Here is a 20,363-nt window from a genome sequence, read left to right on the forward strand (position 1 = left end):
TTTGTACTCTGCCCCCTATTGTATTTGCACAGTTTTGGCAGGCAATAAATCTATATCATATCATAGGCTTCTCTCCATTCTTGACATTTTAGATTTTTCTTTTACAGATGGTTTGCACCTATATTCGAAAGGGGGGTGGTCCGCCAGATCCAGAACTACTGAAACGTGCTGTGAGACAAGTCATAAATGAGAATTCATCTTTCCGGGTAGCCGTGAAAGAATTTTCTCTGAAGAAGTCTACCCTTGTGGATGCCATGAAATGCTACAAGGGTAAAACGCAAGATCTCGAGCAGGGTAGCCCAAGTACAAAAAAATGATAATGATTGTGTTCAGGAGAGTTCTAAGTTTGTTTTTACTCCCAAACAAGAAAGAGAACTCGCTATATACCTTGAAAAGTGCTCAATGTCGAACCACAGACTAACTCAAAGTGCAACAAGAAAGTTAGCCTACCAATGGGCAACAACCCTGAAGCTCAAATTCCCACAAGTTGGGAGCTGAATGAAAGAGCAGGAATCGACTGGATTAAAGGATTTATGAAGCAAAATGCCAGTTTGTCCCTTAGAAAACAAGAAAATACAAGCCAGGCTCATGCTGCTGACTTCAATGCCATTGTAATTGGGTCCTTCTTTTGTAATCTTCAGGGACTGTATAGCAAGTTCTAATTTCCTCTTGGTAGGATTTGGAACTGCAACAAAACAGGAGCGAACACAGCTGCTCAGGCTCCAAAGGTGATTGCTAAAAAGGGGGCAAAACATGTGGCACACACTGTGTCAGCAGAAAGAGGGGAAAATACCACAATGCTGTGCTTTGTGGCTGCAACTGGTCAGACTTTTTCACCAGTGTTTATTTTTCCAAGAGTCAAGGCTCCCAAGAGAATGTATCAAGGTGGAACACCAGTATGAATTGGCTTAGCTCATTGCATTGGATGGATGACCTCAGAGAATTTCCTTTGTTCAATGCAGCACTTCCAGAAAGAAGTTAAAGCGATCAAAGAGGATCCTGTTTTGCTCTTGTTTGACAATCATGAAAGCCATATTTCAAATGAAGCAGTTTCCTTGTGCAAAGATAATGGCATTCATCTTCTGACCTTTCCTCCCCATTGCTCTCATTGCACCCAACCCCTTAATGTTTTGGTTTATGCACCATTCAAACATGCCATCAGGAAGTCATATGACACTTGGGTGCAGATGAATCTAGGTCAGAGGATTTCAATACATAAAATAGCAAAGTTGTGCAAGCAGCCTTTTCTAGAAAAGCTGAACCCTCATAACAGTGTTCGGACAGGTCGGTTCGTTTCAAATTATAGGCTCTGTCCTATTTTCATAGGATTTCCCGGGCCCAAATATAGGCCAAATATAGAATTCGGAAGTCCTCGGGATCAGATCTGTGGTAGATGGCGTGGGATGCATCGTCACATAAATTACCAAGTTTCATCCCGATCCCTCCAATCTAAGCGTTTTCCATGATTTTACGTTCCCCCAATGTTACCAGATCCGGTCGGGATTTAAAATAAGAGCTTTGAGACACGATATCTTTCTAAATATCAAATTTCATTGATATCCGATCATCCATTCGTAAGTTAAAAATACTTCATTTTTTCTAATTTTCCAGAATCACCCCCCCCCCCAAATTACCCCAAAAAGAGCGGATCCGTTCTGGTTATGTCAATCATGTATCTAGGACTTGTGCTTATTTTTCCCACCAAGTTTCAGCCCAATCCCTCCAATATAAGCGTTTTCCATGATTTTAGGTCACCCCAAACTCCCCACAATGTCACCAGATCCGGTCAGGATTTAAAATAAGAGCTTTGAGACACGATATCCTTCCAAACATCAAATTTCATTAAGATCTGATTAACCGTTCGTAAGTTAAAAATACTTCATTTTTCTATTTCTTCTGAATTAACAGGCCCCCCATTCCCCCACCCCCAGATGGTTAAATCGGGAAAACGACTATTTCTTATTTAATCTGGTCCAGTTCCTGATACGCCTGCCAAATTTCATCGTCCTAGCTTACCTGAAAATGCCTAAAGTAGCAAAACCAGGACCGACAGACAGACTGACCGACAAAATTTGCGATTGCTATATGTCACTTGGTTAATACAAAGTGCCATGAAACACTAACAATGAGATTAACCGAACAGACGAACCCAAGGATGATGAGGCGATAAACGATAAAACGCTTATTCCGACAATCTTCCATGCAGGAGGGCCAACTTTGCACTTATATCAGGGACATCAAACTTACGAATTATCTTATCATTGCTATACCAAGGGGGGAGATAAAGTAAAAATTTACAATATCTGAAATAAAAAGTCCGAATCTGATTAACATCATTTTTCTTTAGAAGGGGATAAAGACCAGATAGATAAAGGACAGATTGATCACAGAATGTAGCATATAGCCTACCCAGTGCACATCAATTATACTTCCCTCAATTAGCAACTATCTTAGAATAGCCCATTTGAATAACTGGGCCGTATTCGCATCAGCCAGCCAGCGTTCAGCCAGGAAACACATAAGTCGCAAGAACTCCAGTCTCATTAAGCAGAGACTGCTAGCCTATATACTGATCTTCGCTCATTTCGGACAGGCCCAACATGACAAAAAACAAAACATAGGCTACTAAGTCAACACAACAGCATAGCCCAGGCAGAAGAAGCTTACTAAGCCCAACACAAAGCATTAGTTAAGTTCAAAAAGCTCAATAGTTGTAATTACTTATCAATCTACACCAAAAGACAGAAAATTGCGAATCATGAGCAATGTTCTTAGTGCTCTTCAGCCGAAAATATAGGAATAATAGGATTTTAGCCAAAATATAGGCATTTTATAGGAGTCCATTAAAATATAGGAATTTATAGGCAAGTCCGAACACTGTCATAACAGCACATCTGGTTTCAAAAAGGCAGGAATTTGGCCTTTCAACCTGAATGTCTTCACAGAAGCCAATTTTCTACTAGCTGAAGTGACAAACCGCCTGACCCAGCAGAACAGAATCACTCAGATTATACTATGGATGATCCTCACCCTGGCTACGTTCATACTTCTGCTCCTTTCTTGGTGAATCAACCAAAGGCAACACCAAACCTGCCTATAACTCCTGAAAGCATAAGACTATATCCAAAAGCAAAAATGAAACAGGGTCCCCACAAAGAGTGCAAGAAAGGGAAAACTAGGATTTTGACAGATACTCCAAAGCAGCAGTCCCTTAAAGCAGAGGCTCAGGCAAAGCTTGACAAGAAAACTAAAAAAATAGGTTCCCAAGCATAAACCAGATGAGTCCTCAAGATCAAAGTCCTTGAACTCAGAGTCATTGAAGAAGTCCAAGGTTTTATCCATTGACAAGGAGGCTGAAGATACAGACAAAGATATGCAGCTCATAGACAATTCAGATGATGAGTCTTTGCAGATTGGAAGTGTCAGTGAACTTAAGACTGATGAAGAATTTTCTCCAGGAAATTTTGTGCTTGTGAGGTTTATGGTGGGAAAGAAACCGAACTCTGCTGTTTACTACATCGGTGAGACTGAAGAAGTGAGTGGCAGATTAGCTAAAATAAACTACCTCCACAAATCTATTGAAAAGTTCATCTTCCCAGAATGTCCTGATTGTGCAGAAACTGATTTTCATGATATAATTATGAAGCTGCCTACTCCTTTTGCTGCAGGAGGGACAGGGCAAGCAGTCAAAGGGCTTGTATTTGGGTGATACTGGTTTTGCTATGCCATAAAATAATGATGTGAAGTGCTAGAAAATGCCTTTAGTTCTTTTGATATTTCGGATAACTCTGCTAATCTGAATACACTGTTTGAATCATTAACTAATAGATGTCTGGAAATGCCCCACACGTGTCCGCATTTGCCCCACAGTAGGGGCGACTTTGGACACTTGAAGAGGTCATATGTTTTTGGGTCTCACTGAGAAATTACTTAAAGGAAGTCATTGAAAAAAATTCCTAAGAAAGATGGATAAATAAGCTTCTGTACATGTAAAAACAAATTTTATATCCTTAGAAGAACATCTCATAGGGGTTAAAAACTTAAAATCACATGGTTTCACTCCCCTCTCCCCTATAGAAGTTTCCTTCCATGTAAAATACACTCCCTTCCATTAAATTACCCTCCAAACTTTTCTATCCTCACTAAAAATCCCCTGTAAAACTTCTGGCAGACAATTCAGACTGAAAATTCTGCTAAGCATACTGTTATTTGAAAAATACTTTAATTTAAGGATTTGGTTGAATTTCAAACAAGATTTTAATCTGATTCCTCTTGTCTTCCTGTAATCCAAATGAATTTTCAGGAACAGATATGGTGAAATGCAAAATTCGTTAACTTTGCATTTTCATAGTTTTGCCAAATAAGCCTAATCTGAACTAAAAGAGTAAAATTTGTTTCCAACCTAAAATAAGTTATTTACTAACCAAATTTAGTTTGCACTTGTTTGACCTATTTTTTCATCTTCTTTTACCAAGTCAAACAGAGGACAATAAAATAAAATGATCAAAATATGGTATTTGCTGCAAGAGTTCAAGAATATACTTTCAACTCAGGGCTTCTTACAAATAGGCTATTGTTCAAAATCATTGACCAAAGCTAAATCCTTTATCTGCATTCTAAAACAAAAATAACAACTTAAGATATTATCCCTCCAGTTTTCAGTGGGCCTATGCAAAATCTGAAACAAATCAAACTGATTTTGCTCTTTCAATACTACTTGTGGGGATGAGCAAATGTTGCTCCTATATGAACCTAGGGTAAAATTTAACCCAAGAAAAACATGATAAAGGGTATTGAATTCTCCTATTTAGACACTCCATTGTCTGGTTAATTAATTGTATTAGTTTTAATGGCACTTGGGCAAATTCTGTTGGTTGGTCAGTCCAGGTTTTGCTAGTTTAGGCACATCCAGATAAGCTAGGACAATGAAATTTGGTAGGCGTATCAGGAACCAGGCCAGATTAAATTACAAATAGTTATTTCCTTGATTCAGCCATTTGGGGTGAAGTGGAGGGACAGTTAATTTGGAAAATAATAAAAAATGAGGTATTTTTAACTTACAAATGGGTGATTAGATCTTAATGAATTTCGATATTTAGAAGGATATTGTGTCTCAGAGCTCTTATTTTAAATTTCGACCGGATCTGGTGACATTGGGGGGAGTTGGAGGGTAAAATCTAAAATCTTGGAAAATGCTTAGAGTGGAGGGATCAGGATGAAACTTGGTGGAAAAACTAAGCACAAGTCCTAGATACGTGATTGACATAACCAGAACGGATCTGCCTTCTTTGGGGGAGTTGGGGGGAGGGTTAATTCTGAAAAATTAGAAAAAATGAGGTATTTTTAACTTACAAAGGAGTGATTGGATCTTAATGAAATTTTATATTTAGAAGGACCTTGTAACTCAGATCTCCTATTTTAAATTCTGACTGGATCCAGTGTCATTGGGGGGGGGGACTGGAAATCTTGGAAAAGGATTAGAGTGGAAAGATCAGGATGAAACTTGGTGGGAAGAATAAGCACAAGTCCAAGATACATGACTGACAAAACCAGAACAGATCCGCTCTCTTTGGGAGGAGGGGGTAATTTGGAAAAATTAGAAAAAATGAGGTATTTGTAACTTACAAATGGGTAATCAGATCTTAATGTAATTTAATATTTAGAAGGATCTTGTGCTTCAGAGCTCTCATTTTAAATCTTGATCAGATCTAGTGACATTGGGGGGGGGGGGAGTTTGAAGGGGGAATGTGAAAATTGAGGTATCTTTATCTTACAAATGGGTGATCAGATCTTAATAAAACTTGATATATAGAATCGTATGTCTATAGATCGTATGTCTTAGATGCTCCATTTCAATTCGAATCGGATCTGGGGACATAGGGGGTTGGAGCAAGAAACAGAAATCTTGGAAAATGCTTAGAGTGGAGAGATCGGGATGAAACTTGATGGGAAGAATAAGCACAAGTTCTAGATACGTGATTGATGTAATTGGAACGGATCTACTCTCTTTAGGGACGTTGGCGGGGGTGTTAATTTGGAAAAATTAGACAAACTGAGGTATTTTTAACTCACAGAGGAGTGATCAGATCTTAATGAAATTTGATGTTTGGAAGGATGTCGTGTCTCAGAGCTCTTATTTTAAATCTTGACCAGATCTGTTGACATTGGGGGGAGTTGGAGGAGGAACCCAAAAATCTTGGAAAACATTAAGAATGGAGAGATTTGGGATGAAACTTGGTGGATAGAATAAGCAAATGTTGTAGATACATGACTGACGTAAAAAGACTGGATCTGCTCTCTTTGGGGGAGTTAGTCAGGGGGTTCCACTGCTTTGGCAAGTTTGGTGCTTCTGGTTGTGCTAGGACAATGAAAATTGGTAGGCATGTCAGGGACCTGCACAAATTGACTTGATAAAGTTGTTTTCACTGATTCGACCATCTGGGGGGCTGAAAGGAGAGGAAAAATTAGAAAAAAATGAGGCATTTTTAACTTACAAGTGGGTGATCAGATCTTAATGAATTTTGATATTCAGAAGATTTTGTGTTTTAGAGCTCTTATTTTAAATCCCAACTAACATTAAGCCTCTGATTTTCCTTTTAAATCAATCTATTGATTCTTAGAATTTTGCTACTGCTCTTCTGACATCACAAGTGCCATATGAGCTCTTAGCTCTTGATTTTGTTTTAGCCATGGAACATACAAGAGAGATTGGATATTTTTGCTCTAAGGAAAAGTGCTGAAGGGATGATTAGGACAAATTGATTCTTTGTTGTTGTTGGGTAACAGATTCATACAGAGTTCCTCTTAGATTAATCAAAAGAGGGGGAAAATATGTTGAATATCAGGACATCTGCAAAATCTTGACTTCTAACAGAACAGGATAATTTCACTCTCAGTCGCAAAGGGCCTTATCATAATTTTGAGAAAGCATATAATGCTTATCATTGAAAGGACATTAGAAAATGAATTACAGGATTATACTTGAATTTATGCAAAGTATGTGATGAAAAAAAACTAATCTCAAGAAGGAAACAAGCCAATCCTTTAAATCAAGATATGTTGAGAATGATAAATTTCTTCATTTGAGCTTAGAAATTTTGGAATTTGTGTACCCTCTTCCTGGAGAATCACCAAACCTTTGTCTCCATCCCAAAACATAAATTGTGTTTATAGCAGCATAGTGCACAGCAAACTGCATTAACAATGACCTAAGATTTTATTCCGTGGGATAGAACCCATTTGTTGCAGCCAATACAAGTGGTGATTCATGTAAATACTATCACAGATCAAAGCAGTTTAGATCTTTGGTAAAATTCTAATTAAGTGACTTCTTGCTATCTCAGAAAGGGGTTAGGTTAGGAAAATGACACTTTCAGGGATGGATTTACAGGCTAAAGTATATCCCTGGAAGGTATTTTAAAGTACCCACCTCCACTCCTTCTCCCTCTAGAGAGCCCTGAAATTCGCCTAGATGACAGGTCTATACCTATTGAAATTTTGACAAAACAACATTTTACCTTAATTTTCAGCTACCAGTTGCTTTTTCTCTGCCTTTAGTTCTAAAAATGCAATTACTATTATTTGAGTAGAATTCTGAGCCATATCAATGTTTTTCTTCAAAATTTAGCAAATGTATTTGCATATCTTTAAAACCTTATAAATTGGGATTGAGCAAAGTTATGAACCTGAAAACAATTTTGTTGTACTTCAATTAAGCAGAAGATCTATTTTGCAAGGTTTCAATTTTTTAACACACATATTTTTGAAGGTCATCAAAGGTCAGGGCCCTCTAGAGGGGGAAGGAGTGGAGGTAAGATACTTCAAAATACCTTCCCATGACATACTTTAGCCTGTAGAGCCATTCCTGAAAGTTTCATTTTCCTAACCTAACCCCTTTCTGAGATAGCATGAAGTCAATCAACTAGAATTTTACCATATCTTTTGTTAATACATGAGATTATGGGGACATTTTATAAAGGAAAAAAAAACATAGAAAAAACACTTTGTACCATTCTAAACTCTAGTATTTTGCTGTTTTGCAGCATACCGAGTCACTTGAACAACAGAAAGAGATAATCCTTAATCTTAAGATTAAGACTTAAAAAAAAAAGAATCTGAAAATTTTGCAATATGCTGGAAACTGGAGCAGTTAGATTGACAAATTAGAGCTAATAACATGAGATTGATCTTGAAAGTAAATAGTCTTAATAAACATATAAAAGCAAATGAAGAGCTGTAAAAGGGAGGATTTCTATTGTTAAACCACTTGAAATAAATTATCAAGCTATGCTGTAAGAAATCAAGAGGACTGCTGCATGTGAGAGAATAGGCCCTCTTAAATTTCTGTGTAATTGTCTCTAATAAATTGTCTGTAATTTCTTATTCCTGTGTTCTGGTTAAAAATTAATATTGAAGCTAGCCTACTTGGCACACCAAAATCAACAAATCACTACAAAAACATAAGGTTACAGGCAGACCATGGTAGATATGAAATTTACAACATAATTTATCTAGGATGAATGTGAATACATAACTTGATGCCTTTTCTTATTCTCTATCATGCTTCAGAAATTATTTCTAGGGGAAATTTCATGTTGAGCCCTTAATGGGGCCCCAAAAGGTAAAAAAGCTCATAGGAGCCAAATGTTTAAAAATGTATTTTTAGAAAAAAATGGCTAGTAAGACAAAAAACTGTCATTTGCAGCTGATCCTGGAATGGTAATTATTATATTCTTTATAGTAAAATGTTAGTTTGAAACACAAATCACAAATATTTTTAAAAAGAGCCTAAAACCTCTAAAGAATGACATCAGAGCAAAATTGACATAATTTTCAAGGGATTTCTAGCTCTTTTTAAAATTTCTGCAAAATCTGTTTTGAAAATAACATTTAATATTAAGACTAAGGAATATAATAATTACCATTCCTCAATCAGCTATAGACGGCAATTATTTTTTACTAGCAAGTATTTCTGAAAAAAAATATGTTTTTAAACTTTTGGTTACTATGGCTGTCTTGAGCCCTCCAAGGCATTAAACAGTAATTCCTCCAGGAGCAATTATTGAATGATGACAGAACACACAAAAAAAGCATCAAGTGATATAGGCTATTCACTTTCACCCTAATTAAATTATTATACAAACTACAAATTTACCCAGATGTGTGGCATTTTGCTGTGTTGATGGTACTCGTAGTGGCAGCACACTCACCAAAATTTTTCTCTATCTCAGAATGTCTTTCATTGGTGTACACTGAGAAACAATCAATAAACTGAAAACACACTAAATAATGGTAAAATTTTAGTTAATTGACTTCTTGCTATCTTGGAAAGGATTTAGGTTAGGAAAATGAAACTTTCAGGGATGAATCTACAGATTAAAGTATTTCCTGGAAAGGTATTTTGAAGTACCTGCCTCTACCCTTTCTCCCTCTAGAGGGCCCTGGCCTTTGATGACCTTCAAAAATATATGTTTTATAAAAGTGAAACCTTGCAAAATAGATGTTCAGCTTAATTGAAGTACAACAAAATTGTTTTCAGCTTCATAACTTTGCTCAATTCAATTTGTAATGTTTTAAAGATATGCAATTATATTTCCTAAACTTTGAAAAAAAAACATTGATATGGCTCAAAATTCTACTCAAATAACAGGAATTGGTAAAATTAGAGCAAACAATATTACTGGCTTTCATATAAAGTGAATTAAACTACTTGATGCCTATTTTTATGCTCTTTACAAATATAATAATCACTTCTACCAGAAATTCAGATTTGAGCACTTTTTGACCTCTTAAAAATGACCTAAATATGGGGTATAAAAAAGGCTTAAAACATTGGACTCAAACTTACTGTTTCATTACATATCCATTTTTTAATTATCCACATTATCCATTTTATCCAATTTTATATTATCCACAAGCACTGATTTTCCACACTTAAATTGGATAAATAAATCTTATCAATGTTATGGTGTTTTCTTCTTCTCTGTTGCTGAAATTTCAATTAAAGCATGCATTTTTTTACAAAATTATAGGACATTTGAAATTGCAAATCTGCAATAGTTTAGAAACAAATTTGGGCTATATATTTGCACATCAGGGGAGTGGGGGTAAAGCATAGCATATTTAAATATGTAAACTAACCATTGCTGCATTCAATATAGTTAAATTTATAGCAAACAGTATAACTGGCTTTCATATTTTTGACCAAAAATGCATGCTTTTATTTAAAATTCAATGTCAAGGAAGAAAAAGCATCATAACATTGGGAAAATTAATTTATCCAAATCAATATTGGAAAATCAGTGCTTGTGGATTATATAGCATTAAAAAAAAATGATTTATAATTAAACAGTAAGAGATCAATGTTGTAAGGCATTTAAGGTTCAAGACCAATTTTCTTAGCCTTTTTTATACCCCAAATTTAGGTCATTTTTAAGAGGTCAAAAAGTGCTTAAATCTGAATTTCTAGTAGAGGCAATTATTTATATTTGTAAAGAGCATAAAAAAGGCATTGAGTGGTATATTCACTTTATACAAAAGCAAGTAATACTGTTTGCTATAATTTTACCCAGGAATTGCATTTTCAGAAGTAAAGGCAGTGAAAAACCAACTAGGCTAGTAACTGAAAATTGAGGTAAAATTGTTGTTTTGTCAAAATTTCAATAGGCATAGACCTGTCATGTAGGCAAATTTCAGGGCCATCTAGAGGGAAAAGGAGTGGAGGCGGGTACTTTAAAATACCTTCCCAAGACATTCTTTAGCCTGTAGACCCATCCCTGAAAGTTTCATTTTTTCTAACCTAAACCCTTTCCAAGATAGCAAGAAGTCAATTAACTAGAATTTTGCCCTAAATAACTTTGGCTCTAAGTTTGTCCCAGAATGTTCTAATCCTCTAAGTCAACCAGGCCTATTTTACATGGTAGGCTAGCCTAGCCCAGTAGGCTATTTAGTTGCTATACTTTAGCCTAGGTCTGAAGCCCTAAGTAGCATTTTAAAATTCAAAAAGCAATGTTTGATTATATCAAATAGTCTATTTGAGATGAAATAACTATGTGAAAGAGTTCAGTTCAGAGGTCAAGATTCTTTTCCCTGTAATAGGCCTAGGCTATTCTGGTATAATTAACACCCAAAAAGAGGTATACAAACTTCAATTCTATTTTGTTGATTTCTGATGCATTTCCAGAACACAACAATACAATCCACACCAGGTAAGAATAAAAGGGATTCCATCTCGACATATCACTTTCAAGAAGATTTCTAAATGTTGATATTTTCTATAGGAAAGAAATGTCATTAGAGCAAAGATCGTCAAAATTTTAAAGATGGCGGCTATTTCATAGATAGCGTTTAAAGTTGTAGGATAAGACAATCAACCCTATTCAAGTTCACACTTGTCCCAGACAGAAGAAAGTGCAGTCCAGCCTATATATGTTACTAGGATGATTTGATAGTGAAGAAGAAAATTTTATGATAGTTAGTCTTGTCATACAGTTTCTGACAAGAATTGCAAGATTAAAGGACATTCGAACTACAGTTTCAGGAAAGAAGATTTCCTCCTACTATTTATTAAGAAGTGAGAATCAACTTGCCATAGAACGTCCTCTAGGCTGAACAGCAAGAGGGGAGTCAACGTTAACGTCAAGTTCACAATTGTCCTGGGATTATACCCTTAATGATTGATCCCACTATTTCTTACAATTATAACTGGCTCCATACAAGGGTGCCTACATAAAATCTCTCTGGGGAGAGGGGTAGACACAAGAGAAGCAGTGGCTGGTGGAGGCACGGGAATATGTTTTCTTTTGAATAAGTTAATTTTTCGATACAGTTAACAAATAATTCTCAAATAAAAAGGATAACCTTATTTACATGCAAAATGAAAAGAAACTCAGGAAATTTGAAAAAGCAAGGATTCCTGAACAAGATATCAATCCATTTGATAAATAATATATATTTTATTTTATGCATTTAATTTCAATTCATTATGTTCTAAGCCTAGAGTAAAAGAAAATCAGACTTAAATAAAAATTATGGAAAGATATATTGTTTTTCGAAATTACAACAGGTGTAGACTAGTCTTTATGCAACTTCCTAAGCCTTAGAATAGGTTAAAGAAACATTAAAGATAGAAATTTAAAAATGGGTTCCGAGGAGATATCTTAGGCTCTGATTTAACTTTTGGAAGTTTCATGTATCTTACCCTGATCAACAAATTTCTATATCCTCGAAAGCAACGTTTTGCTGAGGTCTGCCTTCATAACAGTGAAAGAAAAACTAAATTTAAACTTACAATTGAGCTGTCAAATTGATTCTCTTTCTTCTGATAGTCAAATTCAACTGAATAAAATGAATAGGTCCAAACAAAATTGTTTCTTAAAGGAGAATCTTCTCAAATAGTCCGTAAAGAAAAACAACAAGCAAGAAGCAACTAAGGCCATTAGTGACCAAAACTAAAAACGAAGTTTTGATGACAACTGACACATTAACAAAATTAACTTTTTTTGCTGATTCCGAATCTATTAAATTATTACCTAGCAAAAGCTAAAAATCTACCACCCCTGAAAAGGCAAGCAGTCTTAGTGAAAATCGCTTCATTAAATTCATCATATTAGAGAACCGTACCGTAGAGGTTTCAAGGTCAGATCTACAAAAGGTGAAATTTATATTTTTTTCAAAAGAAAGATTCTTGATGAATGTTATTTTGTTTGTTTTATTCCAAGGAAAAATTGGTTTATCAAATTCATTAAATCAGAGAACTCTGCCATAGAGGTTTCAAGCTGCAATCTACAAAATGTGGGATTTTTCAATTTTTCTTGAAGAAAGATCGTCGATCTGTGTCTATTTGTTTTCCTTTTTTTTAACTAGGATTATCGTATCGAACTAGAAGTCCTAGAAAACTGGGAGAGAGCTTATTCAAACATAAATTAAACGTTCATTTTTAAGTAGTCATAAAAATTGTGTCATGTGAAAGTGTTGTTTTCCGCCATTTTATGACACCATCCTGCGACTTTACTGAAAATCGTTTTGCAATCAATTAAAATTCTGAGATGCTAATCGATTTAAAAGTGCCAAGACAACTATGTTTTATGATTCCCAGTTGAAGAGGTAGTTGTGGCCAATGCATTTAAATAAGTTAATTCTCTTTATTTTTTATAAAATTGCGTTTCTTGATGTGTAATTGCGTATCAACTATCGTGAAGGGAGAGCCACTGTGAAAGCAGGGGTGGGGACAGATGCCTAAAAGAGCAAATTTTAATATTTATACTACTAACTCTAAATGAGCCTTTAGACAAACATCTATTAAGAGTATAGCGGGGGGAGTGTAGGAATTATTAAAATGTGTTTCTATGTAGCATAAAATATTATATTCCCATGCCTACCGGTACAAAGGTAAAACATACAAGTTGGGTCTGGAGCTCCACCAGGAAATTTCATCAAGGGGAGGGGGAGGGTCTGATGCTTCTAGGAATATAGTTTTTAGTATATTCTAAATGGTAATATTTCTCTTTTCTAATTATTATAAATATTTCAATGCATTGAAAGATACGTATATAATGATTTATCGATTATAGAATCCTATCTTAAAGGCTATGATGGCTTCAGCCACATAGAAAATCAAAAGCTGCATAGATGTTTCATCTATGGACAAAAATACTACTCATTGCAAATTTTAGCAGTATATTCAAATTTTGTAAATCCAAATTTTAATTGCAATCCACCATTACAGTTCTTAACATATTGATTTTAAAAGCAATTAAACAAGGATTTGAGGGGCTAACACTCCATATTATATTCTGGTCAGACTTGGGCAAGATTTCAGAATAATCAGAAATTAAATTTTAAAAAAAAGTAGTTTTTTCAACTAAAAGTAAGAAGCAGCCTTGAAACCTAAAAGCAACAGAAATTATTTTTTATGTGAAATGGAGTGTCTTCCTCTTTACTCCCTGCTCTTTACTCTAAAGTTTTAGATGCCGTTCATATTTTTGAGGACATTTACTAAAATACAAGAGCCATTGAATTGGAAAGAGAAGGTTTTTCAAAGCTCTAAGAAACTTTAGCTTAATGAACGAGGAGTTGATCGAGGGGGAGTCCTCGTTATATAAGTAATAGTTCCAGTTGATTTTGAGTCATAAAGTTGCTCCTTACTCTTAATTGAAATGTTTTTTTATTCGTTTAGTCATATTTCACCACAGGAAAAAAGGTCAATATTTCAATGGTCTCTGTCTGGTTTGAATTGGTTGCAAGGCTTAGAGAAAAGAATTTTTAGTAGGTAATGAAAAAATTATGCCAGGTACAGTAAAAGTATATAAATATGGAAAATGTAAAGTAATTACAAAAAACACACAAAAGAACAGCCTACTTATGAAAGATAAGATAGGAACTTAAAACATCCAGTTCTATTGAGCACCGAAGTGTTGGACGGACTCTATTCAACAATTTGAATGAATGAACTTTATTACCCGTAAAAGTATAAAAAACACAAAGTACGTGGTATTATAAATAAGCAAAAACAAAAACGATAAACAGCAAAGAAAAAAAAATATCAACATTTTTGAACTTGCTTATCAAACACCGATATATATAACGGTTTATGCTCTGTAATTATAAAAATTAAACCGTTTTAAAAGTAGTTGGTTCAAAGTAAAGCATTGAAACTAAGATTAAGAAAATCAAAATTGAGAAAGGCTGTAATTATTGAACATTAATGAGTAATGTTGGTTATAAAATTAATTTACTTAACTGGGTCAATACAGTCACTCCTGGTAAAAATTAAATAAAAAACTAGTTTTTTTAACTGAAAGTAAGGAGCGACATTAAAACTTAAACGAACAGAAATTACTCCGTATATGAGATGGTTTGTCCCCTCCTCGACGCCTCTCTCTTTTTGCTAAAGTTTTTAATTGTTTTAAAAAGTAGAACTGTGGCAAAGAGTCAAATTTAGCATAAAGAGCGAGGGATTGCGGAGGGGACAACCCATTTCATATACGGAGTAATTTCTGTTCGTTTTAAGTTTTAATGTCGCTCCTTACTTTCAGTTAAAAAAAACTTGTTTTTTTATTCAATTTCTGAACGTTTTTGAATTAATGTATGTTTGATTTTGGCTCTCCGCATATAAATTATTAAAATGAAGTTTGCATATTAATTCTTTTTTTTGGCTAAATGGCTTTCTCTTAGTTTTGATCAGACGATTTTGAGAAGTAAGGGGTGGGGAAGGAGGCCTAGTTGCCCTCCAATTTTTCGGCTATTTAAAAAGGCAACTAGAACTTTTAATTTTTAACGAACGTTTTTATTAGTAAAAAATATACTTAACTTAAGAATTAACTTGCGTAACAAACTTTTATATTCTTATATTTTTATTAATGTATAGAAGGGGGTTTGTCCCCTCGTTAAGACCTCGCTCTTTACGCTAAATCTTAAGTTTTTTCTCAATTCTTTAAGAATGACCCCTGAATCAGAGTGGCCGTAGGATAAATAGTTGAAACTACTAAAAATACTTTAGCATAAAGAGTGAGGTATTCATCTCCTTCTAAATACCTCGCTCTTTATGCTAAAGCATTTTTAGAACCCCTCATATGCGTAATAATCTCTGTTCGTTTTAAGTTTTAATGCTACTCCTTACTTTCAATTGAAAAAAAACTTTTTCATGTTTATTTTTTCATTGTTTTTTTATAGTAATGCTAGAAAATCCCGCGCCCTTTTCATTGAATTTCTCTTCCCCCATGACATATTACGCCAAGGAAAGATCCTCCCACAGAGCTGCCTCCCCTCAACCCCTCCCCCAAACCAAAAAAATCCTCCTGAAAACTTCTGTACACTTCCCGATAACCATTACTGTATAGGTGCCCTCCAATTTTTTTGGTCACTTAAAAAGGGCACTAGAACTTTTCATTTCCGTTCGAATGAGCCCTTTTGCAACATTCTAGGACGACTTGGTCGATACGATGACCCCTGGAAAAAAAAACAAAAAACAAATAAACACACACCCGTGATGTGTCTTCTGACAAAAAATACGAAATTTCACATTTTTGTAGATAGGAGCTTGAAATTTTTGCTATAGGGTTCTCTGATACGCTGAATGCGATGGTGAGATTTCCGTTAAGATTCTATGTTTCCTCCTATTTTCCAAAATAAGGCAAATTTTCTCAGGCTCGTAACTTTTGATGACCAAGACTAAATTTGATAAAACTTATATATTTAGAATCAGCATGAAAATCCAATTCGTTTGATGTATCTTTTAGCATCAAAAGCATTTTCCGTTTTTTAGAGTTTCGTTTACTATTGAGCCGGGTCACTCCTTACTACAGTTCGTTACCATGAACTGCTTGAAAAAGTCACAATAGAACGCAAAAAACATATATAGTCGTTCTGGGAGAAAAATACAATATTAGACATTTCTTATCATAATGGTTTCCTATATCGGCTTAATGGTACTCAGGCATGCTCAATTTGACGGTGTATTTTCATCGGGATTACCCCCTTTTTAGGTTGTTTTCCTTCATTTTATATAATTACACAAACTTTAGTATGCACTTATAACTTACGATTAAGCTTAAAACTGGAAACAAATACATATTCGGAATACAAATTCGGTTCTTTGATTTAATGCTATGAAGATTAAGGTTGTAATGCTTTTGTTACTGAGAATGATCACTATTTACCTACTATTCATTACTACTAAGAATTCTTTTTTATTTACTTCAACCAGGTCATAGAAAAAACATATTGGTAGGCAAACAACCAGGGGCCAATACACAATTTTTTCATGGTTTTCGCTACTCTGCTTCTACCTTTTGGTTTTCTCAAAATTACTTTATAGCCCCCGATTTCTAGGGGGGCCAAGGTCCCCCTAAACCCTCCCCCTGTAGGTACCCATGGTTCCATAACTTTTATAATTAATTATTATCAGAAAATATGGCTATTAAAGTTAAAATTCTCTAGTTTCTAATATCTTTTTTTGAAAAATTAAACTAAATTTGTAGTTTCTTAGGCCTTTTTTTCGAGCTGGAAAGCAAAATTGACTTACCTTTCCATTGTATATTTCATTATTTGCGACTAGCGGGAAGCTACCAGACTAAAACACTATAGATAACTATAGATAGTTAGGTTAGGTTGCCGAAAATTCTGATGGATAGTTAAACGTTTCATTTGATTCCAGGACCATGTCGACTGACTTGTAAATGACTGCCTGGTCTCGAATCTTGGTCAGAATAATATTGTTGATTTCGTGGACGTCTTTGTTCTTGGCTGCCAGAATCGCTCGTTCACTTAGCCATTTATGATTTTTATAATTGGTTAAAATATTCGGAAATACCTTTTCAACCAAATCATTGTTTGACGTCACTGAATTATAGACTTCAGGAGGCAGTTGTATACGTCCTGAAGTTGAGTCTGGGAGTTTTCCATTTCCAATTGCCAGCAATTGATCTAATATATATATATTGTATATATATTGTTATATATATTATATATATATATATATATTATATATATATATATATATATATATTATGTATATATATATTACATATATATATATATATTATGTTATATATATATATATTATGTTATATATATTATATATATTGTTATATTATATATATATATATATATATATATATATATATATATATATATATATATATATATATATATATATAATATATATATATATATATATAATATATATATATATATATTATGTTATATATATTATATATATTGTTATATTATATATATATATATATATAATATATATATATATATAATATATATATATATATATATATATATATATATATATATATATATATATATATATATATATATATATATATATATATATATATATATATATATATATATATATATATATATATATATATATATATATATATATATATATATATATATATATATATATATATATATATATAATATATATTGATCTGAATATATTTCAGCACAGTGACCGTTTTGCAATCGGATCCGTGACCGTTTTAATCTCTTTACGTGTACCCATAAATTAGAATTTTTAAGGCAAGTATTCATTTCGTCTGCAGGTGTCGAAATGGCTTTATCAAAGATATCTAGATGATAAAAGTGATGGTTTGTATTAATTATTAAAACTAGAGCTAAGAGCTCATATGGCACTTGTGACGAGGCGAGAAGAGCTAAGAACCAAGAGATCATACGGTATGAGCTCTAACAAAATTCTATGAATCAATAGATTGATTTAAAAAGGAAAATAAGAGGCTTAATGCCGGTTAAGATTTAAAATGAGAGCTCTGAGTCACAAAGTCCTTCTAAATATCAAAATTCATTAAGATCCGATCACCCACTTGTAAGTTATAAACACCTAATTTTTTCTAATTTTTCCTCTCCCTTTTGCCCCCCAGATGGTCGAATCTGGGAAAACGACTTTATCAAGTCAAATTGTGCAGCTCCCTGACACGCCTACCAATTTTCATCGCCCTAGCACGTCCAGAAGCACCGAACTCGCCAAATCACTGAACCCCTCCCCCCAACTCCCCCAAAGAGAGCGAATCCCGTACGATTCTGTCAATCACGTATCAAGGACATTTGTTTATTCTATCCACCAAGCTTCATCCCGATTCCTACACTCCAAGTGTTTTTCCAAGATTTCCCCCTCCAAATCCCCACAATGTCAAAAGATCTGGTCGGGATTTAAATAAGAGCTCTGAGACATGAATTCTTTCTAAAAATCAAATTTCATTACGATCCGATCATCTATTCGTAAGATATGAATACTCCAATTTTCATGTTTTCCAAGAATTCCGGTTCCCTCCTCCAACTCCCCCGAATGTCACAGGATCTGGTCGGAATTTGAAATTAGAACTTTAAAGTACAAGATCCTTCTAAATATCAAATTTCATTAAGATCTGGTCACCCTTTCGTAAGTTACAAATACCTCAATTTTCAATATTACCCCCCCCCCAATTCCACCAAAGAGAGCAGATCCGGTCCAGTTATGTCAGTCACGTATCTTAGACAGGTTTCTATTCTTCCCATCCAGTTCCATCCTGATCTCACCGCTTTAAGTATTTTCTAAGATTTCCGGTCCCCCCAACTGCCCCCCCCCCCAATTACGCTTGATCCGGTTGAGATTTAAAATAAGATATCGGAGTTACGAGGTCCTTCTAAATATGAAGTTTCATGAAGATCCGATCACTCCTTCGTAAGTTAAAAATACGTCATTTTTCTTATTATTCAGAATTACCCCCCCCCCCCGCAATTGAGCGGATCCGTTCCAATTATGTGAATCACGTATGCAAGACTTCTGCTTATTTTTCCAACCAAGTTTCATCCCAATCCCTCCAATCTAAGCGTTTCCCATCATTTTAGGTTTCCCCACCTCAAACTTCCCCCAATGTCACCAGATCCGGTCAGGATTTAAAATAAGAGCTTGGAGACACGATATCCTTCTAAAAATCAAATTTCATGGAGATCCAATCACCCGTTCGTAAGTTAAAAATACCTCATTTTTTCTAATTTTTCAGAATTAACCCCCCCCCCCAACTACCCCAAAGAGAGTGGATCCGTTCTGGTTATGTCAATCATGTATCTAGGACTCGTGTTTTTTCCACCAAGTTTCATCCCGATCCCTCCACTCTAAGTGTTTTCCAATTTTTAGGTTTCTCCCTCCCAACCCCCCCCCCCCCAATGTCACCAGATCCGGTCGGGTTTAAAATAAGAGCTCTGAGCCACGATATCCTTCTAAATATCAAATTTCATTGAGATCCGATCACCCGTTCGTAAGTTAAAAACACCTCATTTTTTTTATTTTTCAGAAATACCCCCCCCCCCAACTACCCAAAGAGAGCGGATCCGTTCCGTTTATGTCAATCATCGATCTAGGACTTGTGTTTATTTTTCCCACCATGTTTCATCCCGATCCCTCCACTCTAAGTGTTTTCCAAGTTTTAGGTTTCCCCCTCCCAACTCCCCGCCCCCATCACCAGATCCGGTCGGGATTTAAAATAAGAGCTCTAAGACACGATATCCTTCTAAACATCAAATTTCATTGAGATCCGATCACCCGTTCGTAAGTTGAAAATACCTCATTTTTCTAATTTTTAAGAATTACTCCCCCCCCCCAACTACCCCAAAGAGAGCAAATCAGTTCCGATTATGTCAATCATGTATCTGGGACTTGCGCTTATTTTTCCCATCAAGTTTCATCCCGATCCCTCCACTCTAAGTGTTTTCCAAGATTTTAGGTTTCCCCCCTCCAACTCGCCCCAATGTCATCAGACCCAGTCGGGATTTAAAATAAGAGCTCTGAGACACAATATTATTCCAAACATCAAATTTCATTAAGATCCGATCACCCGCTCATAAGTTAA

The 20,363-nt window shown here is 34.8% G+C and overlaps 1 protein-coding gene across 1 annotated transcript in view; it reads right to left on the bottom strand.

Annotated features, from left to right (window-relative positions):
- Positions 1-11,307, bottom strand: part of LOC136038223 (ER degradation-enhancing alpha-mannosidase-like protein 3) — a 104,311-nt gene extending 93,004 nt beyond the window's left edge. The window contains exon 1 of the mRNA XM_065721315.1: positions 11,146-11,307. Coding sequence (XP_065577387.1) covers positions 11,146-11,237 — 92 coding nt within the window. The 5' untranslated portion in view covers positions 11,238-11,307. The remainder of the gene's footprint in view (positions 1-11,145) is intronic.
- Positions 11,308-20,363: the final 9,056 nt, after the last annotated feature.

The sequence above is a fragment of the Artemia franciscana genome, chromosome 17 (assembly GCF_032884065.1).
Source record: "Artemia franciscana chromosome 17, ASM3288406v1, whole genome shotgun sequence".
Classification (NCBI taxonomy): domain Eukaryota; kingdom Metazoa; phylum Arthropoda; class Branchiopoda; order Anostraca; family Artemiidae; genus Artemia; species Artemia franciscana.